General features: G+C 54.0%; 2 protein-coding genes and 1 long non-coding RNA gene across 3 annotated transcripts in view; 2 read left to right on the top strand and 1 right to left on the bottom strand.

The window, feature by feature from the left end:
• FAM110A (family with sequence similarity 110 member A) overlaps positions 1–26,508 on the bottom strand; it is a 200,543-nt gene that overhangs the window by 156,131 nt on the left and 17,904 nt on the right. The window lies entirely within an intron of this gene.
• Positions 4,593–12,178, top strand: LOC123522294. The gene is made up of 3 exons (XR_006680572.1): positions 4,593–4,719; positions 10,270–10,513; positions 12,032–12,178. It is a non-coding gene; the product is annotated as an uncharacterized LOC123522294 (long non-coding RNA).
• Positions 17,197–26,508, top strand: part of SCRT2 (scratch family transcriptional repressor 2) — a 12,879-nt gene continuing 3,567 nt past the window's right edge. Inside the window, exon 1 of the mRNA XM_004698199.1 lies at positions 17,197–17,329. Within this exon, the coding sequence (XP_004698256.1) occupies positions 17,197–17,329 (133 nt within the window). The remainder of the gene's footprint in view (positions 17,330–26,508) is intronic.

Genomic DNA, 26,508 nt, shown 5'->3' with positions numbered 1-26,508 from the left:
GCGGTGTCCGCTTTGCTGTTTTCATTTCCAGCAGGTAATGTGCAATTGGATGATGTATCCAGGCAGGAAAAGTTCATGCCCATCAGAAGAACCCCCACTTCCAATACTGGAAGTTAAAGCGAGCTATTAAGTACATCGCCTGGTAGCCTCATTGGTGACCACCTGGGACCACTGGGTGAGTGAAAGTGGACCAGGGACCGCGCAACAAGGAGATTCGCAGAGTCCGGATGTGTTCCATTGGCAAAGTCCCTGAGGCCACGGATGAGAGAGAGAAAGGGATGGATGGTCTGAAGTGCAGCGAGTCGTGTGGCCTCCTGAACCTACAAGTGGTACTCATGGCCTAGCTTTGGGGAACTAGGAGAGGAAATAGCCAGAACCTGGCCAAATGAAGAGAGGGGGCTATTTGATTGACACCATACTAAAATCAAAGTCAATGCTGACTCATAGGGACCCCCTGTGCATTTCAAGACTGTAACTGTTGACAGGAGTCGAAAGCCCCGTCTTTCTCCCGAGGAGCTGCTGGTGGTTTCCAACTGCAGGCCGTGCAGATCACAGCCAAGCTCACAAACACTAGGCTACCATGAGCTTGTGTAAACTGCTGCAATTTGATGGCTTGCTCTGAGTTGGGCTTTCCTTATGGATGCAGATGCTCAAAGTTCAGACCAGGGAACATGCCTGTCTCCTCAGAGTACTGGTTTGATAACACACACACACAAACCACCACACAACCCCACTACCATCGAGTCATTGCTGATTCCTAGTGACTCATAGGGTTTCTGAGGCTGTAAATCTTCATAGGAGGAGACAGCTTCAACTTTATCCTGTGGAGCGGCAGGTGGGTTTGAACCACTGGCTTCGCAGTTTGCAGTCAAATGCTCACCCAACAGGACCATCAGGGAGGGCTCTTTGATGGATTTGATGGAGATGGGAAATTTAGAAGTTGGCAGCCTGACATGGGCAGAGATAATGGCACAAAGTGGCTGGCTTACACATGGCCATGAGTGTGTTTACATTCAAAATGAGGGGACAAGGAAGGATCCCCACTGACTGGATTCTTCTTTTCCTGGTATGTCTAGGGAAGAGAGGGTAGGGGAAGATGCTGATAGGATTACATGATTTGGTTGTATCAGTTATTAAAAGGAAAATTACGATGGTAACAACTGTAATTGTAGAAGCAATATGTGTGAAAGAAGAAGGCACCACGGAACCAAGGACAGTGGCCAAGCCTAAATCCCTTTAAAGTTTTGCTAATCTCTACCTAGGCTATTCCATAGTATACTTTTGCTATGCGACAAACCTCGTGAGGCTGAGAGACAGGGAATGGTCTGTGTTAAATTTTCTCAGACACCAAAAAGAGTAATACTGACACGACTTTGGGAGAGTCTGGCAGATCATATGGGCACCTTCAGGAGACCTGAATGATGTGACCTGAGTAATTTCACCCTGAGGATCTTGTTAATGTCTGTTTTTGTCTAGTAAAATAATTGGAAGGGGGAACCTATCTCCCAAGTATGGAAGAGCCATGTCTAGAAAAGCCAGGGAGTGACCTGCCGTGTGATGGCCTTTCTAGCCCCGGCCTGGTAAGTCCCACCAAATGATTGGGTAGGACTATACCAATAAGGTCCTTGTGGCCCACCAAGGGACCTGGACATCTTGCTAATCTAAGCATATAAAGTGCATGGCACCCTTGTGTGGGCTGGGGTGGGACGATGAAAATAAGGTATGTGGATTTTATGCAAATGAGATATGTGGCACCCTAACGAGGAGTTGCTATGAGTCCATGTAAAGGTGAAACTGAGGTACAAGGAGACAGACAGACATAACTGACAGGACAAAGGAGAGCAGAAACAGAAATAGCTTTATTAGGGGGAGCTCCCAGACAAGGTGCCGTGACCTAGGCCAACAGGTCAGGGGAGTCATGCTCAGCAGTTGGGGTGAGGGTTTTTAAAGGGGACGTGAGGAATGTATGGCCATTATGCCAATTAGCATATGGGGTCTGGAAACTCCGAGAATTGCTGGTCGACTCCTTGCTGCTTTCTTCAAACCCGGAATGTCTGGTTTCACTGGTTATCTTATCTGGCATCTGCTGCTGACCTCTGGGGACATGCAGGGCCCTGACCTGCTTCAACGTAGTCCAAACATTCCAACTTCTTTAGTGATAAAGGGGCGGTGAATCTGATCTGACTACTTCCTGCTGATATGGGGTGATGGGAGTGGTGGTGGGGTGGGGGGTGGGAGGGCTATGGGCTGGAATGGTTTGGACCAGCATTGGCTGTAAGGATGTAGCAAGAGTTGGTTAGCAGTTAGATTGGATAGACTTTCATTCGTTCTTGAAGGAACTTAAAAGACAAGAGACTAAAAGTAGCAGCAAGCAAATTATTACCAGGGGTATGACCCAGGACATAACGGGGTTTTGGAACCAGGGCGTAGTTGCTGCGTTGCCCCAGCGGTGACTTTTGATTTCTTTGGCCACGGTTTTTAACACCTTAACATTTTGTTCAACCACTCCCAACTCATTAATATAGTAACGGCACTTTTCTCTTAGAAACATGCATGTACCTTCTTTATCAGCTGTTAACAGACAGATCCAACGCACTACAGTTCTGAAGGGTTACCTGTGCCAGGGATGTAAGCTGTTGCTGTAAGGAGGTGAGAGACTCTGAGGTGCAGTCTAACACTTGTCTGTTAAAATTCTGTGTCTGGAGCTGTGCTCTAAGGCTTTACTAGAAATTTCTGCCACTGCCAGGGAGGAGGCAAAACTAAGGTTTACCAGGACAGGTAGGAATACAGGTATGCTTTGCCTTACTAGCCCCGATTTATTATCACGATAATGGCACTCTTGAGCTTGTCCTTGCAGGGAGGCTAGAGAGACCATGGATTAGGAATGCTGTTCTTCTCGACCTTTGGGTGGGGAGTAACGATGCTTGTCCAGCCTGTCCAGCCGAAGTCAGTGGTTGGAGGTCTTTTATGACCCGGCATTTATTTAGAGTTAAACTCTGAGTGGTGGGAGTGTGTCACAGGCCTGAATAGATAACCTCTGAATGAGATAATAGTGCCTTGGAGGGAGAGAGAAGTTGAGGCGTTGGGCTGCGTTTGCCTTAGAACTATCTTAGGGGAGGCTGCAGGTCAAGGCAAACGAATGCTGACACGCTGGGTTAAGGGGGTGGTGAAAAAGGCATAGTGGAGGGGGGATATGGGACAAAAGAGTTACAGGAGTCGGGAACTACTGGATGTATGGGGATAACAGCTTTGTTAATGAGGCACAGGGTCCTAGACCAAGCGATAAGTGCCATTTGGGGTTTTTGGGTTTTTTTTTTTTACGGGAAGCAATAAGGCCTGTAGGGCTAGTTTTTCAGGTCGGGTGAAAGAAGGGGAAGGAGCAGAGGTGCTGTGAGATCAGAAGTAAGGTGTAAGGAGGCCTTTAACTTATTTAAAATGTTTCTTCCTAACAGAAGGACAAGGCACAAAGGGATTATAAGGAAGGAATGAGTAAAGGGCTAGTAGTGCACCTGGGGAAAGTAGGCTTCCCATCAATATCCATGACCGAGATTGAGGAAGGACTACTTAGCCCTGAAAATGAGAGCAGGTAAGGAAAGGTAGCTTCTGTGTAAAAGGAAATGTATTCACCCAATACCTTGAGCAATACCCTAGGCTCAGTGAAGGTGATGGTGGGTCCAGTTTGGGTCTCCTCAGTCGTCAACCAATTCCAGTAGGGCCAATGGCGGGTCAGGAATTTGAAGGACAGTCCCCCGACCCCCCCAGTGGAGATGCAAAGGGCCTGTCACCTTTTCTAAGGACAATCGGACTTCCAGTGTCCGCTTTGACCACGCGCTGGGCAGGGTTCGGTTGGAGCTCTAGGCCTGGGGCTCTCCTGTGATCAGTGCCTTTCTTCTCCACATTTGAAGCAGACGCCAGGTGGTGGTCGTTGTTTCCATACACCCCTGCCCTGTGCTGCCCCTCTGGGGCCTCAGGGGATCGCCAGCCACAGGGCTGCTACTAAGGCTTGGGTTTGAAAATTTACCTTCTGCCAGAACCAGGCATCAAGGACTGACTCTGCCTGCTTCTCATGGTTGTTAAAAACCTTGAATGCCATATTCACTAAATCTCCGGCCGGGGTCTGAGGGCTTTCTTCCGCTATTTTAAGCTTTTCAATGTAAAGCATCAGTCAAGCAACTTAAAAAGGTGGCTGGAGTTTTGTCAGGTTTTGAGTGATCTCCCTAAGTTTATTAAAATTGACTCCTATATGGGAAATGGCCTAAAGCCCAGCCAGGACACACTGAAGCATTTTAGCGTGGCGGGCACAACTATCCCTACCAGCTTGGTTGTTAATTTGATAACGCTAACCAGGTTTTTCTGTCGGGGAACTGCTTAGATCAGGGTGGGTTAAGTGGACCTGGTCGAGTGCTGCTGAACAACGAGAAAAAGGCGTTCCTTCTTATCTGCAGTCAGGGTAGCGGAAAGGATGACAAAAATATCGTGCCAGGACAAATCATAAGCTGGAGTTAAATATGGAAACTCCTTAATATAGGTGGTGTGATCATTACACAGGAACCTAAATGCTTTTCAATCTGAGATAACTCAGTGAGAGAGAAGGGAACATGAACCGGACCACTCTCTCAGCCCGGGCACTTTTGGAGTGGACAAAGAAGACGGGGGCTCTGCGATCTTGTGTGCTTGCTCACTGGCAAGGCGAACGCAGACTCAGGTTCCTCCAGCAAGGTGAGTAGATCTGAAGAAAAGGGCATGGGGCGGGGAGGGGGCGGTCTGGGTGGCCAGAATAGGGAGAGGGGTGAGTAGGAGGGGAGACAGGCAGGGATTCAGGCAGGTTTGAAAAGGTAGACACCAGAGCCGGGTGCAGAAGCAGGAGGAGAGGAGGAATTTTCTTCAGTCAAGAGGACTTGGGAAGGGGAGCAGGAAATACAGAGAGAGGTTGGGAGCTCCGAGGAAAGAAGGCCTGGACCATGTGTACCTCGGACTATTTGTGAGCTCACTGGCGGAAATTGTCGAGATCTCGGAGGAGATTGACATCAAAAGGGCGGCAGGTGATTAAACTTGTTACTTCCTGGAGCTTTCTGACCCCTCCCTCCTGCCAGCCTCAGAGCATTGATGGGTTTGGGCTTCTGGAGAGCCCAGGATCTGCATGCTGCTTCCCTATCTGGGAGCAGTCTGTGGGAGGCTGCTGGTGTTGGCTCAGAGGAGGCTGAGCAGGGAGGGAGCCGGGAAGGGGAGAGTGAGAGAGAGAGAATCCAGGGAGTCTGAGGGTCGGGCTCCGGGGAAGGGACGGGTGTCGGAGGCACAGTTGCTTCAGCCTTTGGGAGTTGAGTGGGTATCGGAGGGAGGTGATTGTGAGGGGCACCCAGATGTGGAGGAGGCTTTACTGGGGGCGCAGACAAGGCGTCAGGGGGCCTGATTAAGAGAGTGTTTGGCCAAGAGAACTTGACAGGGTGACACGTAGTCGAGGGACAGGAGCGAAGAAAGAAAAAGACCTATCTGGGACCTCTGACCACTTGTGAGTTTGCTGACAAAAATTGTCAAGGTCAAGGAGGATGTTAAAATCTTAAGCGCCATTTTCTGGCTAGCGCGACTCATTGTCCAATTGGTATTGAGGCCAAACTTGGTTACAGAAAAAGACCAGGTGCTTAGGGCAGAGATCAGGAGCCAAACCAATTTCAGCAAGGGTGGCCAGTAGGCACCCGAAAGGTTTGTCCTTAGGGGGCTGGGGCAGAGAACTTCTCATGGTATCTCCAACTGAAGGGGGTTCGGACAGAGGAGAAGGGCGTCCCCTGGTTCCCGTTCCCACCTGTCAGTCAGAAAGCGGTCCAGTAACCCTGAGAAGTGTCCTGATCAGAGTTAGAGACCCAGGGGAGACTCTCCCTGGACTCTCCGGAACAGGAAGGTTCCCTGGTGCAGGCCCGTGGCTTTCGTCCACCAGACAGGGACCTTGGATTAGTGAGAGACACAACACAGGGAACTGAGGAGGGGGAGGGTGCCTGGCCTCATGGCTGGTAAATGGAGGTCAGTTAGAGGCCTTTGTTCAGAGTGGAGAAAAGAGGAAGTAGGAAAGTTTTAGAGAAAGCACCGCAGAGCCACAAACACAACACACACCAACAGTAGAAAAAGCTCAGACACACCCTCTGTCCCCTAGTCCAGTCAGAAGGGGCAGTGACTGCTAGACCCAGTGCCAGGAGTCCTGTTATCGGCAGGAATTGCAGGAGGTAAACACAGAGACAAAAAGCTGGAGGCCACATGAGAGAAGATAGATGCAGAGAAAAGGTGGGCATGAGAAACTGACCTTATCATCGCACCCCTTTCAGGGAAAGGCAGTTATTTCCAGCTCCTTTTAGTACTAGGGTAGCAGAACAAACCCCTGCAGCAGCACCAAAAAAAAACAGGGACCCTAAGTTGGCTAGTCCTCAGTGTCCAGAAAGACAAAAAAGACAGAATGAACATACACAGAGAGATAAAGACCAGAAACCACCCGTCCAGGCGGGCTTCCTGAGGTTCGAGAGGAGAGGAGGGGTGGGCTATGACCCAGCCGAAGCAGGGCTAGGATGGCACGGAGCCCATTTCCCTACCTCTCCTGGGTTTCGGGCACCAAATGTAAAGGTGAAACAGGTACAGGGAGACGGACAGACATAACTGACAGGACAAAGGAGAGCAGAAACAGAAATAGTTTATTCCCTGACCTAGGCCAACAGGTCAGGGAAGTCATACTCAGCAGTTGGGGGGTACGGGTTTTTAAAGGGGTGGTGAGGAATTTATGGCAATTACCATATGGAGTCTGGAAACTCCTAGAATTGCATGTCGACTCCTTGCTGCTTTCTTCAAACCTGGAACATCTGGTTTCACCAGTTATCTGGCGTTGTCTGCTGTTGACCTCTGGGGACATGCAGGGAAGCGCATGCAGGGCCCTGACCTGCTTCAGCTTAGTCCAAGCAGTCAGAACCTACTCAACAACACTTAACAACAACAAGGGGATTCATTGGGTTTGCCATCCCTCCCTCTAGGCTTAAAACGAGCCGTTCCAGAAGGGAAGGGGTGGACAGAAAGTCACTCTCTCCAAGAGGAAAAGATGGGAGTGGAGCATATCCTTTTGACCCAGGGTCCCTTTACTGAGAACCTCCTAGACTTAAGAGGCAGAGAACAATTTGTCATACTAGAAATGGTGCAAGGCAATCATAATTATGATAATAATCATAATCAGTGGCCACAGAACCAAGAGACTTGTATGAGACAGCTCAATGGACTTCCCGGTCCATGACACAAGATGATTACAGTGGCTATGCCAACCTATGGGGCAATGGAACAGAGAGTTAAAGCAAAAAACTTTCTGGCAGGGTAGGGTTCCTCTGGGCACTTGTTAATGGAGTTAGGCTTGCTGCCCCAAGAAGGGCTAAATGCCTGTGGACCAAGGCATACTAGAGGAGCAGGGTGTTGCTGGGCATTTACTGGAGGAGTTATAGAACTTTGTAACATTTGTCCAAGCAGGACAGAGAATGGCCAACTCACAATATCTCAAGGGCCCACACTCTGGGAGGCAAGGAGAAAGAGGTCTGCCTGTGGGCACAGCTGAGAAACTGTCCTGACCAAAGAACTGTATCCTGAACTATTTCTGATTCTGACTTGTAAAGTGTTAGTGCTCCAATAAGCCCCCATAATCATGAGTATGATCTGTGATTTCTACTCAGCGGTGCCAGTTACATAATGTACTGTCAACTTGAGAAGGGGTGGAGTCTAGCCTGACAATCAGGTCACGGCTTGATGACCTCATTTGGAGGCGCCATGGAGATAAATAGCTCACTGAAGGCCAGATACACTGACACTCTCTGCTTCGTCTTCCTGCTGACAAGATGCATGGAGTTAGAGTCCTGGAGCTGAAGGAGCCACGTGGAGACCCAAGCCAGTACTAAGATGCTTCCGCAAGACTTTCCATTCACTGGCCTATGATCTTTCTGCATTCAGTGTCATTGCATGGCTGCGTGAGTCTAAAGAGGAATTTATAGGGTAATATCAGACTTGTGAATTTGAGCTACACTGGGCTGGGGTGTTTTCTTAATGAACAATTGCTCTTTGATATAAAGTTCTCTCTTATACACATGAGTGTCTATGAATTTGTTTCTCTGGTCAACCCAGACTAACACAGTGGCACTGCAAGAAATGATCAGGGGGCCATGGTAGAGAGGGCTACAGAAGGGGCAGTTGAGGGTCAGAATTGGTCAACAGATTGGAAGGCAGCGGTATGTCTGTCCTGCAACTCATAGCAATCAGCCTTGGCCTGTTGATGTGGGTAATGATTCTCTTCCGCCTTGTGAAGTAAGCCCAGAAGGTTTGCCGCCACATCATCTGCATACAGCTTGAAGAGGCAGACTAACCGGACCTTAAAAACCTGGCTCGGGGAAACCAAGGTCACACTGAACTCCCTCCTTTGCTTCAATGTGAAGCCCTGGTGTAGGAGCTTTTCAGTGACTCTCTCCCCAACCCGTGCAGGGGCCTAGCGGTCAGCCAATCTTTTCTGGAGGCTCCAGCCCTTTGAGAAGGCGTGATCCCTCAGGACATGGTTAAGCATGTTCAGATCTTCATGCTCAACATGAAGAAATGGAAGAATGTCAAGGTAGGGGCACGGTAGGGGTCCAATGATGCCCCGGAGCAGAGAGAGAGAGAGAGATCTTGAAGGCTGACCAGTCAACCGCGGGCTCAGGTCAAAGGGACCTAGAAGAGGAGGTGGCCACAAGGAGGTGTCTCACTCATTCGCTTGTTCAGTCATTGATGAGATGAATTTATTGAGCACCTACTGTTTGCCCAGTTCTGTGGAGGTGATAGGGGTAAGGCAGTGAATGGAGCGGACATGGCCTCCTGCTCTCAGTCCCCAGGGTGTGGGCAGAAGGCAGCAGAGAGGAATCAAATAGCCACACAGCAAACACTGATGGTGAAGGAGCCCCAACGTAGCTCCCAGGAGCACCCCTGGGAGACTTTCCTTGGAGCGGTATCCTTGGGCCGGTCAGCACTGAGATCTTTGTCCTTCTGAGAGAAGGCCCATAGGGTGTGCCACTGGGGCATTCCTGGATGGAACCCTGATCCTACTGGTTCCTAGCTGGGCTTCCTTGGGCAAGTCACCTTGCCTCTCTAAGTTGTGGCCACTCACCCATAAACTGAGGGGCGTGGCCAGCCCCTCTTGTTGGTTCTTACGATGGTTAAATGAGGTCACCCAACATAAAAGGCTGAACTTGGCACCCAGCACATCATAAGTGATCAACAAGCAGATATCAGCTCTCTTTTTGTCATCTGGGACTTTGCAGCATGCCTCAGCCCCCCTGTCCTGGGCTAGATCCTGGGAGCAGGCCGGGAGGGCACCAGGGGCTTCCTAGGCAAAGAGGGAAGGAAGAGTGTTGTGGGCAGCGGGCACAGTATCTGCAAAGGTGGGAGTCTTTGAAGGTGCAGGGAAGAGGCTGCAATCTTACTGCAACCCCCAATGGGCCCCTTCCCAGTGTCTGTTGCAGACACCACATCACTGCCAGGACTCCTACACCTGCGGGGGATCTGAGCACAGGCTGGGCTGCAGCCTTGGTTCTCCACTTGGAAAAGAACTCAACTGCCATTGAGTGGATGCTAACTCATAGTGACCCTAGAGGGCAGGGGAGAACAGGCCCCTGTGGGTTTCCAAGGCAGTAACTGGTGATGGGAGTAGAAAGTCTTGTCTTTCTCCTGCAGAGCAACTGGTGGTTTCGAACGGCTGCTCTTCTGGTTGGCAGCTCAACACAGCACCCATTGTGCCACCAGGGCTCCTAAGTGGGTATGAAACCTTAGACCCGCTCCTTCCCCTCTCTGTGCTCAGTTTCCCCCTCAGTATTATACAAGGTGGACAATACTGTCTACCTGGAAAGGTGAGCAGAAGGATGAACTAAGGTGCTATTTGTAAAGAACGTAGGCCAGTGCCTAGCAAACTACTCAATGAATAAAGGACAGATGCACCACCAGTGGGAGGAGTCGCAGCAGAGCTACCCAGAAAATGGGCCCTGCACGAGGACCCTGTTCACTGACAGCCCCTGGTGGCCGCACACCTGAGTCCGAGCCCTTCCAGGACCTGACCTGTCACTGACCCAGCTCCCTGGGGGTTCCAGGACTTCCTGTAAACAGCACCCCGGTCTGAGGCATCCCCTTATCCCAGTCCCTTTCTCCCTCCTCACCTCTCACGGGGTTACACCTGCACCCCATTTGGTCGGAAGGATCGCCTCTCTTTTTACAGACGTCACCCCAATACATCTCTTGTAGGTCCACCTCCGTTTTCCCTTCTGCTTCCCAGGGGCCAAAAGGACACAGGGGTCAACCCAGCACTGATCCATCCAGAGGACGCCCACCCACACACCCACACACCAGGCCGTGAGCAAGTCAGCCCCGCGAGCCTTGGTGCTGAGAGCTGTGGAGTCATTTCAGCCACATCTTTCTCCTGCGCGCTCTTCCCTGCGGCTTGGAGGCGAGCCTGGAGGAAGAGGAGCCACGGGAGAGGCTGGAAGGCGTGAGTAAGCGGAGCTTCCTGAGAGTGCATGCCCCGGCAGGCAGCAGGGAGGGGATGCATTTGTGACCACTCTTCTCCTTGGAAGTCAGACAGAATCCCATTACCGGCTCCGGACAGCAGCTCAGAGGCGTCCCACCCCGTCCCCACTTGACAGAAGAGAAAGCTGGGACCTGGGGGTAGCGGAGAGGACAGAGACCGGCTAGAGTCCTAGGGCTCCTGACTCCTTGCCTGCACCTCAGAGCCTGCAAACCAATGGAGCCATTCTCTCTTACAGCCCAGCTGGGTGAGGCTCAGAGCAGCTCAGCCAGCCACCTGGGGCCACCCAGCACTGGGACTCACACCCAGACCCTGACAGGCCGGGCAGCGTGCAACCTAGAGGGTCCCAGAGCAGAGGGGACTAGGGCAGGGAGGGCCCAGCCTGGAGTTCTTGAAAGGGCAGCTCTCTGCACAGTGCTCAGGTGGCCTAGGGACGGTCATTTCCTATCCTCCCCCACACCCTCCAGTAACCGAGCCTTCTCCCACGAGGCCTCGGGAGGCTCCGAGAACAGCGAACGTGTGCCCGCGGCGATAGTCAACACGTACCCAGCACCTCCTGTGTGCCAGGCCAGGCCCCGCCCCCAGCATGTATGCTCGGGATCAAAGCCAACCTGGGACACGGACCCGGTTGTCTTTCTTACTCCAATCTTTATTGAGGATGAATTCACACACCGTGCAGTGTAATGTATCCAGTTTGAAGGGGACCCTCAGGTAATTTTCAATGGATTTACCTATATCAGATATTTCCTGTAAGTCGAATCCTACAATATCTGTCCTCTGGGGTCTGACTTATGGCCCTTACATCATGTGGTCAAGGTGCATGCATGAAATCAGAGCTCTCTTCCTACGTATCTCAGCACTCCCCTGGAGAGCACACCAAACCCAAACTCAATGCCACCGTTTCAACTCAGAGCAACCCTTATAGGACAGAGAGAACTGCGGGGTTCCGAGACGTTTAACTCTTAAAGAACGGCTGGTGGATTCGAACCCCAGACCTTGTGCTTAGCAGCTCGTAATGGTCCCATTTTATCGATGAGGAAATAGGGGCACAGAGAATCATTACAGAGCTGAGGCATGTCAGAGCAGGGGAGGGGAGGGAGGGACTTGAACGAAGAGCAGGCTGCCTCCAAAGCCCTTGATGGAAAGCCCAGGGCAGTCCAGCTACGGTGAAGGCATACGTCCGTCCTTCGCAGCAGCGTGCCACCGGGCACTGCTCAGTAAATGTTGATGCCATCATCATTATTGTCACTGGGGAAACTTCCCACGGTCTACGCGCGCTTCCCTCCTAATCAGAAGGCTGGATACCCTGCCTGGTGTCTCGTGAAGCCTCGGTATTTCTTCTAGATGGAGGTACCTAGCAGGGCCTCGAGAAATGTTTGCTGAATTGAGAGAGTTGGTGGGATTTTTGGAAAAGACAATGGGAAAGGAAGAAAGTGTCCCTACTCTCTTTTTTTATACCTGTTTATTTTTATTTTTGTGCAGTGATAAATAGCCTGGGAGAGATTTCTGGATTCCTCTTGCGCAACAATTCCATCATGGCTGTAGAAGAGTCTGTAGCAGTTACATAATCTCCTGTCAACTTTCGAAGGGGTGGAGTCTAGCCTGTCAATCAGGTCATAGCCTGATGACCTCATTTGGAGGCGTGAAGGAGATAAAAAGCTCACTGGAGGCCAGATACAAGCTCTGCTACTCTCTGCTTGGTCTTCCTGCTCACAAGCCAATTGGAGCTAGGCTAGAGCCCTGGAGCTGGAGAAGCCACATGGAGACCCCTGCTAGCACTGAGATGCTTCCACTGCCACTGTATCCACGAGACTTCCCACCCACTAGCCTGTGATCTTCCTGCATTTGGTGTCATTGCATATATTGCATGAGTCTGAAGAGGAATTTATAGACTGGTATCGGACATATGGGCTAATATCGGACTTAGGGACTTGATCTGGACTGGGCTGGGATGTTTTCTTAATGTACAATTAACTGTCCTTTGATATAAAGCTCTCTCTTACACACATGAGTGTCTATGAATTTGTTTCTCTAGTCAACCCGGACTAACACCGAGTCTATCAAGCAGAGCAGTTCATCACAATGTCCTCTCCTTCTGTGCTGCTTGGGCTTGTATTTCCGCTTCTGGGACTGCTGCCGCACACAGCCTTGGAAGTAAAGTGTTTCCTTACTTGACGTGACTTAGGAGAAATAAATTTCTAACAGTGGGACTTCTGAGACCTCTAAGCCTGTGTTAGAGGGGCCTTGGGAGACACCGGGCCCTTCTTGTTAGCCTCTGGGAAAAAAACACACCTAGCCCTGGAGACCACCCCTGCTTCAGGCCTCCTCCCCTGAAGGCATCTTGAGTTTTAACCTCTCCTAGGATTTTATCTTCAACCAGTGTGGGCTGTGGGGCCTTGGGTACTTGATTTCCTTTCTGTGGGCCTGCTGTCTGTCGATTAAGGGGTGGATTTTCTTTAGAGCCTGCCCAGCTAAGAGAGTCCAGTCCCTACTCTGTCCCCACATCACTGTGGGCCTTCAGAGTCTTCCTTGCTCCAAAGGAAGCTCTGGGGGCTCTGATCTGTCACCTCCTGTGCAGGAGACTGAGAGTGGAGCCATCAGACAGGGAGTGGTGAGTGAGCTCATCGGCTCCTTTCTGCCTTACTTACGCCATTAGCCTGGGCCCCCCAAGAGGACCGATGACCCAGTTCCCAGCACAAACTTGAGTGTGGCTATGCCAAAAACAAGTGAGTAACCAAACAGCGAGCACGGCAAAAAGCTCTCCTCCAACCAAGAGGCCCACCTTCCCAGGCTGCATCTCACCACCACAATCACTGGTCTCATCATTCACGCACTCATTCATTCATGATTGAGTGTGAATCCTCTGGGTCTGGCCCTGCCAATGTATCTGACTTCACCCCCTTCCACTGCTGGCTCTCCCTCCAGGAGGCCGAGCTCTGTCCTACCTGGGAACCTGTGGCCTTGCAGAACCTCGGTCCGGAGCACTCTTCCCTGAGCTCCATCTCATTACTCAAGTCTCAGCTAAGACGCCACCTCCCTCGGGAGACGTTGCTGACCACCCCCTCAGAAGGTCTGGTACCGCTCCAGCACCTTGCCCCATATGTTCCTCACAACTATTTAAAAGAATATTGTTTATTTCTGACTGTCCGTCCCCTCACCTTTGAATGTCAGCCCCAAGAGACCAAGGACCAGGGCTCCTGGATCACCATCGATCCCAGTCTCACAAGTGAATGACAGGCAGAGCTCACAGGCATTAAGCATATATCGTAGGCCAGTTATAGCAGAGGCCTGGCGGTACAGTAGGTTATGCATGGGACTGCTAACTGCAAGGTTAGCAGTTCAGAACCACCAGCTACTTCTCAGGAGAAAGATGAAATGTTCTATTCCCAGGAAGAATTACAGTCTTGAAAACCCACAGGGGCAGTTCTACCCTGTCCTATAGGATCACAGTGAGTCGAAATCCACTTGGGGGCAGTGAGCTTGGGTTCAGTTTGGGGTACCAGATATAAGACACAGCAACTCTTGTAACGCTCCCAACCAACCCCTGGGGTAGCAACAATGGTTATCCCCACTTTTACAGTGGAAGTGGGGGTGAGTAAGCAGGAGGCTGGGATCTCCTAGTGCAGGGGTGCTCAATACATCGATTGCGATCTACTAGTCAATCGCAAATGTAGTGTGGGTAGATCGAATGCCATTAAAAAAAATAGCCATAAGCCTATCCTCAATCCCGTCACTTAAATGATATGCAGCGCAGCCAATCAGATGCAAGCTTAGGTGTCAAATGCATGTGCAAACAACTGCGCTAAGTGCAGCAAAACTGACGAGCTAAGTTATTGCCAATTTTTAGACCTTGGTTTTTTTCTCTTAAAGCTAAGAAAGGGTATTAAAATGAGTGGGGGAGCTGGACCAAGTAAGAAGACAAAAATGTATCACTTTCATACGGAAAGGGAGATTTTGATACTACAGGCCAACATTCAGCTGAAGTCCAGAGCACATGAACAGTTCTGGAACTTACTCCAGAGGGAAAGTACCCAAACATGAGAAAATGTGCTACCTCCTTGACTGCATTATTCGGCTCTACTTATTTATGTGAAGCCGGCCTTTTCCCACATAAAGATCATTAAGTCTAAGTACCGTTCCACCATGACTGATGATCATTTGGAAGTGTGCTTGAGGCTGACTGTCAGCAGCTCCTGTCTGGACTATGCATGCCTGGCTCATTCCATTCAGTGCAAGTCATCAGAGTAAACTCAGGTCATGACAAAAAATGTACATAGCTAATTGTGTTGTGTTGTGTTGTGCAATATGGACTCATGCGGTTATACAAGGTACGTACACATACATTGTGCATATAATTATCAATCCATTTATGAATACATGTAATAAATAAATAAAAATAAATATGTTTTGCATTTTGTAGTCGGTAGATGATTTTGACTTGATCATTTTATAAGTAGCTCGCATGCTGACAAAGTGTGAGCGCCGCAGCCCCAGTGTGTATGCAATTCTGTCTGGAGTATGCTGAGCCACACATGGGACACGGGGTCCTTGTCCTTGGGGGTTAAAGAGCCAGCTGGCTAAGCCACAAGCTAGGAAGTCTGGGGCCACTTCCTGGAGGAAGTAAGGCCCAGCCCAGCCCTGAGGGTAACTAGGGTTTAGTGGAGGGAGGGTGCAGTTGAGTAACGTGTGTGGAAGCCAGGAAGCCAGCCTGAGAACAGAGTCAACCTGGAAGCAAAATCATGTGCTTGGAGGAGGGAATGGAGCAGTTAGCAAGGAGTCGCGGGGCGTGGTGGCGGCCACTCTGTGACTGAGGTCTTAAAGAGCTCAGAAGACAAAATGTCAAGCAAGACACCTCACAAGAGGGCCACAGATCCTCGAACCGTGCGGTGCCTGGGCAAGATAAAGGGCCCAACCTGAGTCCTGAGGTTGCTAGGCCACATCCTAAAGATCATGTTGTCCCCTGATCTGGTGCCCAGAGGCCGCTTGAAAATTGCTCTCTGAAAATTGCTGCTGACTCCCTGTGACCTCCATGGACCTTAGTCTCCGACGCTGGTCTTGGAAAACCAGTCACAACGGGACCTGCCTGCCCCATCAGCCTTGTACCCCATCAATAGAACACTAGGGGCCAATGAGAGATCAGCATTCCAAAAGTCAGATTCTGGGACTCTCCTGGACAACTCTGGCGTGCACTGGGCACCCCACACTTGCTGGCTCAGCCAGCACCAGGAGCTTAACCACGCAGCCTTTGAATCAGGGGCTGAGTTCTCTTGCTTCGCAATCCTGTGCAAATACCGGGCTGTGTACCCCACCACCACCACCACCTCCCACACATTGGGGCCCGATGTGGGAAGAAGGGGGGGGGGGCGCTGCTCAGATCCTTCCGGAGACAAAGAAGCTGACCTGCAAAGAGTTCCAGTGGGAGACCCGATCCCCCCTCCCTTTCCCCCTCTCCCTTCCCAGTCCACGTGTCTCTATTGTCTGCTCCCCGGCTTCAGGGGAAAGCACAGCTTCGGATGTGTCAAAACCACCACCCCCTGGCAGCAGGGAAATTAATTACTGGACGATTTTCACTTCCTCTTGCAGCGGCCGCCTGAGCTCGGCACCGGAACAGGACCGGCTGAGCAGGGCTGGGCATCTGCATGGGGGACATGCTCCCCGCCCCCCACCCCTCCTCCGGGCCCTTTCTGGAAAAAGAAAGTTGAACCCCAAACCCAATCGGAGCCCCATCTGGCGAGGGGGGACCTCCTCTAGTTAGAGCTGAGCGTCCACCAGCCACTTCAGAACTGGGGAGAGGGAGAGGCCGGGCACAAGAGCCAGGATGGAGCGCTGACTTCTCCCTTTGCACCCTCGTCTTCCGGCACCCATGTGCCTGACCCCCAACCCTCTCTCTCCTCTTCCCTCGCCTTTTCCCCCTATCCTGCACTTTTCTTTCCCTTTCTTTGCATCCCGGGGGGCGGGGGGCGGGGGGCTTCCTTTTTGTGTGGCGGTATCTCGCCTTCCTTCCCGTGGGTGTGCGAGTGTCGCTACTTCTCTTCTCTGGTCTTTCTCCTCCGTTTCTCTTACTGTGGCTTATCTTTTTTATTTTTTTGTCCTTATCTTGGTCTCTGCTGTGATTTCTACCTCTTTCAGCCCCTCTTTCTTCTCTTCCCTCCCCCCCTCCTCTTTCTCCGTCTTGTTATACCTCTGCGCCTTTCTTGCCCACACTTGCTCCCCTCCTTGCTGCCCGCCGCTCCCTGCGCCTCGCCTGCCCCCACCTCCGCCGGTTCAGGGGAACGTGTGCGGAGCGATTGTCCTGGGGGACATTTGATGGATTAGAGCGCTGAACAGTTCCATTGCTAGGGGACCACCTGATCTCCAGCCTGCGTCCCATATAAAGCCGGCAGCCGGAGTGCTGAGCACAGCTCCAGCGCCTGCCTGTCTGCGCGCTGCCGCTGCCGCTGTCGAGCACCAACCGGAGCCGGAGCCGGAGCCGAAGCCTCAGCTCGGGCCGCCGGCAGCACCGGGGCTGGCTCCGTGCGCCCGCCCGCCCGCTGGGAGCTGTCCAGTGCTGAAACCCCGCGCGGCCAGCCAATCGCGCCCGGCCGGCCGCCTCCCCCGCGGGGCCCCACGCAAGTGCCCCGCCGAGCCCCCAGCCAGCCAGCCGCACCATGCCGCGCTCCTTCCTGGTGAAGAAGATCAAAGGGGACAGCTTCCAGGGCAGCGGGGTGCCGGCCCCCACCTACCACCCCTTGGAGACCGCCTACGTGCTGCCTGGCGCCCGAGGGCCGCCCGGGGACAACGGTGAGTGGGGCCAGTCGGGAGAGAGGGGAGAGCTCGGGCCCTCCCCAACTTGGACCATGAGGAGGGGCGCGAGCAGCAGGGAACTCCGGGAGGTTTCCAGGCCCGGGCGCCTCCCGGCTTCCCGAGGCAGCGGGCGGGGCAGGGGCTAGGTCCCTACAAAGCCGCGCTTCGAAAGTTGTGGCCCTGGAATGGGCATGGGCAGAGAAGGTGCTGGAGAACAGAGATTGCCGGGCACCCATAACGGGTTAATGCCCACGGCACTATGGGGATCCCCTCACCCTGGTGGTGTCCAGGCAGGGAAGGCCACTCTGCCAAGATGGGGTTGGGGGGTGGGGGCGCAGCTGGGGGTGTCCTTACTGCCTTCAAACCTGCCCCATCTGGGGATGCCAGACAAGGGTCTCCAGCAACTGTTTGTCACCCTCAGCCACAAGCCTGCCAAGGGCCTAGCCTGTCCTGTGGTCTGAGAGAAAGATGTCTGGAAGGTGCCCCCCCATTTTGCTCTTCACGCCCCTCCAGAGCCCACCCCACTGCTCCCTCTAAGCAACCCTGCCTTCCCCCACCCCCCACACAAACACACTCATACTTCACGTCCTCTCAGCGCCAAGTTCCTGCAGGGACCAGGATTTGGGGGACAAGGAAAGGGCTTGATCTCTGGAGGGTTCAGAGCTGAAGCAGCTGACTGCTTTCGTGGACCCCTCCCCCACAGAGGGGATCACAAAAGGTTTCTACTCTGATGGCCCCCCACCAAGGCAGGTGTGTGGGAGGAGGCGTCCCTGTGGCAGTGAGAAACCTGGCATCATCGTGTGTGTGTGTGTGTGTGTGTGTGTGTGTGTGTGTGTGTGTGTAAGAGCTAAGGATGAAGAGAGCTGAGATGGCAAAGGCAGAGACCGGGAGGGTGGGAGCTTTTGCCTCGGGGATTTCCAAGCACTTCACCCACATTCCGTCACTCTGCCAAGCCAGGTAGAGAGAGGGCTCTGGACCGAGGATTCTTTGACCTCATCAAGGTCAAAGAAGTTAGGGAGTGATGGGGGTTACAGCCATATCCCCTCAGCCTCTGGCTGCTCTCTGACCCACCAGAGAACCCCCTTTTCTTCTGACCAAGTCCCCTACTCTGCTGTCCCCTTTTCTTGAGCCTCTTAGGGTTAATGACAGAAGCCATGGATGTGGCCAGGGTGGGCTGAGTGCTGGCAGGACAGAGGGTAGTCCTGGGGTCATGCCAGGGAGGGAGGGGTGTGCGTGTGTGTACTGGGGAGCACTGAAATATCAAACAAGTGTGGGCCCGTTGAGAGACTATCACAAAGCTCTGGGCTCCCACCCACCGAGTCCCCCTGGTCCTGTCCCCAGGCTAGCTAAGGAAACCCAGAGTGCTTGCCCAGCAGAGTCCAAACTGCAGGCTGTCCCTCAGGAGGGCAGCAGGAGAGCGAGCCCCTTGCCTTAGATTCGCACAAAAAGGCTTTGCGGGAAGCCCTGAGCAAACAGTGGGAAGTGGGTCAGGGCAAGAGCTCATGCTAGGCTGCTCCTGTGGAGGCTCCACCAAGTTCGACCCCCCAAGACTCACCCCTGTCTCTGGGGCTTTCCCCCAAAGGCTTCCCACCAAATCCCTGGCCTCCAGGGAATCCTGAGGCTGACCAGATGCCTGGCCTGGGACTCAAGAGACGTGAGCTCTAGATCTCTGACTTGCTGGGTGACCTTGGGCAAGTATCATCCCTTCTCTGATCCCCAGCTCTCCCAGCAGTGAAAGGAGTTGGCACGGCATGAACCAAGGCAAGCCTGACCATCTCAGTGTCTGTGAAGGTCCAGTGTGGGCTGGGGAGCATTGGGGGCCTCAGAGAAGGCCAGGAGGTCTTTGTCATGTTTGTGTGGCTTTCACTTGACATCGGATGCCTGACTGAGGGTGGCAGAGCTTCGGGGACCTGGTGTCTTTTTTGGCTTCGATCACTGCAGGCTGTCCTGTGGCAAGGACAGGCACTCTGGCCCGGCAGCCTTGGCAGTTAGTTGCCTGTGGTGGACAGTGTCCACGATGGACTCCCGGGTGACCCTACAGGCCTGGGTACAGCCGGGAACACAAAGGTCTACCAGGTCTTACATGTAGGGACCTCCTGCAACCCTGGGGTGTGGCCGGACTGGGCAGTGAGGGCTCCCCCATCCATCAATGAGTTGGGGGTGCCTGGGGTCCTCAGAGAGCTGGCCAGCTCCTGTTGTCTCCACTCTGCCGGAAATAACCTTGCTGCGCGTTTGAGGGAAGTGTGAAAAATTGCTGAGCCGACGTTTTTTCTCTCCCAGCGTGTGTAAGTGCTGGGTAAACAAGGAGAAAGTGGGGGGAGGGGGAGGCGTGTGGAGAGGGAGGGCAGGGAGGAGTAAGGGAGGGGAGTGGAGAGGGCCTGGGGCTGGAGATAGTTCCAGTTATTAGAAAGATCTTCTTACAAGCCATTTCTGCAGCTTCTGCGGCAGGCTCAGGCTGAGACTGGTGGGAGGGCAGCCTGGGAGGGGGAAACAGGGAAGCCTGTGAATATCAGGTTTGTGGGGTAGGGGGTATCTCCAGTTCCTAGAGGATCAACTAGGAACCATAAATTAAAGAGGTGTACCCCCCAGCTCAGGGAATACCTGGGAGTGCTGGAGAATGAGGGCTCCACTTACACACACACACACACACACACACACACACACACACACACACACACACACAGAGCAATGCTCTTCTTTGCCTCCTCCTCCCTTTTCCATCCCTCAGCCACCACAGGGCCGATCCAAGGGTGCAGCAGGTATGCCTGGGCTCCAGGGCGCCCTCAAACTCATGGAACCCCGACACAGGCATGGGGAAGCCCCCAAAGAAGGAGATCTCCAGCTCTCTCTGCAGAACGCCCCCCAACGGTATAATCCAATGGCATCATGCTTTGGGAAAAGGTGCTTCTCTCCTCCCCACCGGCTCCTGGGCTCCGGGCTGGTCCCTGCCTCCCTCCCTCCCTCCCTCCTCTCCCCTCCTCACTGGCCCAACCGTGCTCACTCGAAACTTTACCCTCCATCTCCACCACCTAACCAACTCTTCCCCCGGGGGTCCTGGGGACTCAGCCACCCCAGAAAAGGCTGCTGCTCACCCAGTTGCATGTCCGTCTCTGTGGGCCTCTGTCCGGGAGGGCCTCAGTGGCCCCGGGCTGCCCATCCCCCAGGCAGTAGCCAGGCCCTCTCTTCCCCTGCGTCCCCAGCCCGGCCTGCTCCCATACCCACTTCAGAGTGTTATCTGACCCGGTGATGAGGGATCAATGCCAATCCAATAACACAGTTGTCCGCCCTCCGCAGCTACATTAAGCCTCTCATGTAGGCGGAGGGAGCTCTCCTGCACTTACCTATAGGCTTTTCTAACTGACCACACTACGCCAGCGCCCGCCTCCTTTCTCGCACACTGAGGCGCCGGGCAGTCGCTCCAAGCCTGAGCGCATGGCTGTGTCCCCAGCTGCTGCATCTCTACCCCACGCTCAGAATGTCCTTCTGGGGAGCACGGGTGCCAAAGGACTGCCCCCTTGGCAGAGGGAGCCCAGTGAAGGCCACACAGCAGGCCCACCTGGTTCTCCACTTACAACCACCACCTCTCCCCCTGGCATCTTCATCTCAGTGCAGGCCAAGGTCCACTTGAAGCCATGTAAGATTCCCAGGTTCAAGGTCTCAGTCCTGTCTACAAGCCAGGTCCAACAGACATGTTCAGTCTCGTGTCTAGGACCAAAAGCAATGTGTAGGTCCAAGGTTAATTTCCCAAGAGCTTAAGTCAGGAGAACTCTAGGTCCAACTTCACATTTCAATGTCTAGTGGCAGGTGAAGGCTCAGGATCAAGGTCTAGACCCAAGGCCCAGGGCAACATTCTAGGTCCAGGGTCAAGACCTGGAGCCAATGTCTAGTCCAAGGTCATGTCCAAGTCCATCTTCAGGCTGGCTGTGCTCAAGTCTTAGACCCACCCTTAGTTTGATGGGCAGCCTAAGGCTAGCCTTCCCCAGCAACAACAACAGCAGCAGCAGCAGCACCAGCACCTCCACCACCACGACCACCCCACCCCACCCCCTCCACCTCGGCCTCTCGCTCAACACTGAGCAGCTGAACCGGATCTCTGTTTCAGTTCTGACCTTCTGAGGACCCAGAAGTTTGATTTTCCTAAGAATGAACGGGGCTTCCTTAGCAGGAGTCATAGGGCCAAGATGGGGTACGGAGTCTGCAGGACCATGGTTCCCTCAAGGCCTGGAGTCACACAAGGGCAGCATGGGGTGGGGGTGGGGGTGCAGGCTGAGCATCTATGAATTGGAAAACCTCAGTTTGCCATCCCCGAGGGCAGGCAGGAGACTGGCAAGTCCCTCCCATCAGCACAACAACGTGTCTGCCCACGACTTTTAAGCCACACCCCCCACCCCACCCCACCCCACCCCACCCCCAGTGAACAAAAGCCAGGAGGGCAGAGGACTGGCTCCCATCGACAGTGGGGAAACAGGCCAAGGTCAGAAAGCTGGGCCCTGCACACCTTCCTGGTGGCTACTTCTTCAACATGTCCCAGGGGCCCCATAGCTGGGAGGCCCTCCGGGGGCTAGGCCAGTGAGGTGGCGCTGGCAGGGAGAGGTGTGCCTCCTTCTCAGTGGAAGTCTCCCCAGCGTGGCTCATCCACTGAGGGTGCATCTTGGGTAGAAAGGGGCTTGGAAGGTGCCCTCTGCTTGCATCCCTTTGGGGCAGAGGGCCGAGCAGAAAGCCTGGAGGGCAGAGGAGGCAGGGCACAGCACCACACACCAGGGCTAGAAATGGTCCACCAGCAAGGCCCTGGGGGAGCAGGAGGCTGCCCCCCCCAACCAGAGCTGGGTGCTTCAAGACCTTCAGCCCACCCCACTCCCATCCCTACCACCCCTTGAACAAGTCTTTCCTATTGATTTCTGCAGAGCCGTGGTCTCCCTGAGGATGATGGGAATTGGGTCAGATTTAGAAAGAACCTTAATATGAGGGATTCCAGGAGGCAAGGGGATGTGGTGGGGGCAGAAAGCCTGGAATCCTCTAGAAGCCTGTGGTGGTGGGTATCTGGCCCCCGCCTATAACCCGAGTCATAGTTAGTCTGTCTTTCTTTTTGCCCTGCTCCTCTGGACTCTGGGGTTTTCCCCTTCCACCCCACCCCCCACCCCCCAAGACCAGGTGTCCCAGCTGCCGGGCCTTTCAGGAGGTGGGTGTCATTTCTGGTCCAGTGCCCAGGGAACCGTTAACAAAGATCCTATAATGAGGGGAGGGGGAGGCACCCAGCCCCGCTGCCCAGCTCTGTGAGCAGACAGGAGAACCTATTTTTATCCTGCTCTGCTGCTGACAGACCTGGCTTTCTGCTCAGCTGGCTGGAGCGGATTCTCGCGGCCCGACGGCCTGGCACAGCAAGAAGCTGCTCTAAATATACCCAGGCAGCAGCCCCTACGGTGCCCCCCACCCCCCACCCAGCAGAGCCAGGCCTCCTCGGGAAACTGGGCCGCCTGGGAAACTGGCCCACCGTCTCAGGGAAGGGAGGTGGGATGGTTGCTGGAGATCCTTGGGAGGGAAGGCGGGACCCTGGAAGGTGGGAGAGTGGGGGGCAGAAGTGGGGGCAGGAGGAGCCTGACTTGGCTCTGGTCTGTGACGTGGGGGAGGTCAGTGCCCCTCTCGGGACCTCAGCTTCTGCACAATGAGGACCCAGCAGGAAGTGAACGCGTTGCCCACGTGCTAATGTGCATGAGACACTCAGCGGGGTCTGTTTCTCCATCATGTCAACCACACTGTGACTCGCTGTGATTGCTTATAAGGGGCTGGGGCACTTCGGCACGCATCAGTCTCTCCTCACCCCCAACACCCACCATGAGACACAGGCCCATTGGGAAGTGAGTTGTGAGGATCCCTGCCCCACGGGACATGCTCCCTTCTGCTATTGTGATAGGGAACCAGCACTGGATCCTCCTGAGCATTGGAGCATTGAGGAGGAGCCTGGCTCCTGCAGAGTGACCTTGAGCAGGGCTTCGCCCCTCCCTGGCCTCCAGGCTTGGTGCAGCACCTGGCAGTTGTCAGCAGAGGCCTGGAGTTGAGTTCTGCAGGAATATTATTATGATCCTCATTGTCCCCACTTGTCAGGGAGGCTCTCCGACTTGGACCCAGGGGACCCTTGCAGTGGGAAGAGACGAGGGCTGCAAAGAGCCCCCGGACCTTCATTCCCATCAAATCCCCTTCTCCTTTGAGCCCAGGATTGTCCCCTGGATTCCGGACTTCCATCTGAAACAGCACTCTTCAGTAACAAAGGAGAGGGGCCGTCCGAAAGCTGGTGGAAAATGTTCGATTGGTTCTTTTCCCATGAACTTCTTGAAGCGCCCTTGTACACAACACCGCCATATCTCTGAAGCAGCTGTGCAGCAGGAGGGCGTGTGGGACCAGAAAGGCCGCATGATGTGCCCATAGTCACACAGCTCTGGGAGAGGGCCAGGACCGGTAGAAGAGCCAGGTCTTCCATCATGGGCCCCCGCCCTCCCTGCTGGACTGGGACCCAAACAAGAAAGTCAGCTCTTGGCCCTCAGCTGTGGGGATGGCAGCTCAGCCTACCACAGTCACCTGGGAGTGGAGGGGCACGGAGGAAAGTGCCCAAAGCTCACCTGGATTCCACGTGCAGGGATAAAGCACCTTTTGTAGTGCCTGAAGGGGTTCTCCAAAGACCCCTGGTGACCAGTGGTGAAGCTCTCTGCTGCTAATCCAAAGGTTGGTGGTTGGAACCCCCCAGCCCCTTCTCGCAAGGAAGACGCGGCCGTCTGCACCCACAAAGACCACAGGCCTGGGAAGCGTAGTAGGGAGCTCTGCTCTTTCCTTCCGGGTCACTGAGTCAGGGTGGACTCAACAGCCATGGTTTGCTTATGGTTTTTAGAGGGTTCTGGGTGGGTGGGGGTGCAGGGGACGAGGCGCAGTGGCTTGAGGTCAACTGCTAACGGAAAGGTGGGCGGTGCAAACCCATGCAGCATTCTACCCAAGAAAAGCCTGGCAGTGGGCTTCCACAAAAAAACAACAACACAACAACCCCCCCTGCAGAGCAGTTCTACTCCGGAACACACAGGGTCGCTCGCTCACTCGCTGTGGGTCAGGGGCCACCTCCACCGCCGCCGCAGGCATGCGCCAAGGGTTCTCCTGGACTGAGGCCCAGAGGTGGCTTGCCCAAGGTCACAGAGTGGCCTGAGACACTCCAATGTCTGTCTGTGTACTCAGCCCCGGGGATGGCAGGAAGAACAACAGCAAAACATGCGAGGTTGTAAGGATGCCGTTGGAGTGTGCTAACCAGTTCTCCCTGGCTCTGCGCGCCCCTCGAAGAGGTGGCAGGCGCAGGCTGAGTAACGGACGGGGACATCTCTAGAGAGAACGCAGCAGAATGGGATGGAGTGGAGGGAGAAGGAAAACACAAAGGACATCATGGGGCAACCTATTCCGCCACAGTGTCACGAAGGGACTTGACAGCATCCCAGCCAACCTCTTTCCGGTTCAGCCCAAGCAACAGAGCCAAGGTCACACAGCACATCAGAATCGCCTCCTCCTAACACGACTGGGTTGGCTCTCCTACGACACCAAACCCAGTCCAAGCCAACCCCCACTGCCACTGTGCCTCAGGCCCGGTCCCATGACCCTGGTCCAGAGAGGGATGCAGACGGTTGGTTGAGGCACCTCTACTTTTCTACAAAGAACCCCGCGGACCACAGTGTTGCAGTGCTGCTGGCTGCCACCAGAGGGCGACCGGTTTGAGTGACAACCGCTTCGTTCCCAGAGCTCCGGCTTTGTACCTCTTAGGCTTTCTCATCAGGGCAACGGGTAGAAGTGAGGACTGGGCTGCTAACCACAAAGTCGGCAACTTGAAACCACCCACCAGCCACTGCATGGGAGAAAGAGGAGGCTTTCTACTGCCTTAAAGAGTCAGTCTTGGCAACCCACAGGGTCAGTTCTACCCTGAACCAAAATTGGCTCGGTGGCAGCAAGGGGCGGGGGAGGACCAGAGGCCCAGAAACGAGTGCTAAGAGGTGTGAGAGGAGCCCAGGAAAGCATTTGGAGCAGGTGTTCCTCTCACAGGATTGGCATCCCAGCCCTGATTCCCTAGCTGTGTGACCCTGGCACGCTACTTCACATCCAGGGCCGTGGCTGTCCCATCTTCCCAGTGGCACCAAGGGAGGGTGCATTCACATGCATTCCGTAGAGCAGTGCCCGGACCCCCAGTGCTCTCGGCGCGGTGGCTGTTACTGGCTCTCTCTCTACTGCATGTGCTGACTCATGAATGCACAACTGCCCGGGTCAGGTGCCTTGTCTTATCCCTTAGTTCACAGCCAGGGGAACGGAGGCACAGAGAGGTCCTGTCGCTTGGCTGAGGTCACACAGTCAGGCGCAGTAAAGCTGGACCAGTGCTCTTACCCATGAAGCAGGCTGGGCACTGGCCAGATGTTTAGAGACCTTGCAAATGGGCCCTGTGCTTGCCTCGTGGCGCAAGAAAAGACAGAGAAGCAGGACGGCCCCTTACTCGAGATAACCTAACTAGAGTCGGCTTCCGGAAAACAGGCCCTCCTCCCGCTCCACGGCCTGAGCAGACTGGGCAGCCTGTGGCAGACCTCGGGGCTGGCCTGGCAAACTGTTATCACCCGTTAAACAGAAACCTGGGTGCCACTAACTGCCACGCACTGTACAGGAAGCCGGGTAGGAGGTGGCCAAGCCCAACCGCAACTCCATCCATGCGCTGGGCTTCAGTCCTGTCTCCCCCTCTTGAGCAAGTCCCGTCACCACTCTGGGCCTTCGTTTCCTTATCTGTAACATGGAGATTTTGGGTGGGTGGGTGATGGTTTTTAAAGGTGATATGGGGTAAGGCTGTCAGCAGGATGCCTGAGTATTTACTAAGTGTGCAAAAAATGCTAATTATTATCATCCTAATCCATAAGTACAATGTGAGGCAATACAGCAGAGCGGGGAGGGTCCTGGGAGTGCCCGACGTACATTGAAGTTAGCCTGATAAGCATTTGGGGGGCCTGGATATCAGGCTGGCTCCCGGGGTGGGAGATTCGAAAACTGTTCAGGCCAAAGAGAACCAGGAGGGAAAGGATGATGTGCTGGGGGGTGCTGGACACTCTTGACTCTCCACTGCTGCTGCCCCCTTGCATCTGTCCACAAGCCCTTCCCTCTGGAGTCACCCCCCCCCC

Source organism: Echinops telfairi, unplaced genomic scaffold (genome assembly GCF_000313985.2).
Source record: "Echinops telfairi isolate 266 unplaced genomic scaffold, ASM31398v2 ScPeMD7_5592;HRSCAF=6446, whole genome shotgun sequence".
NCBI lineage: Eukaryota > Metazoa > Chordata > Mammalia > Afrosoricida > Tenrecidae > Echinops > Echinops telfairi.
The sequence above is the reverse complement of the archived record's forward strand: the minus strand, read 5'-3'. Positions and strand labels throughout refer to the sequence as shown.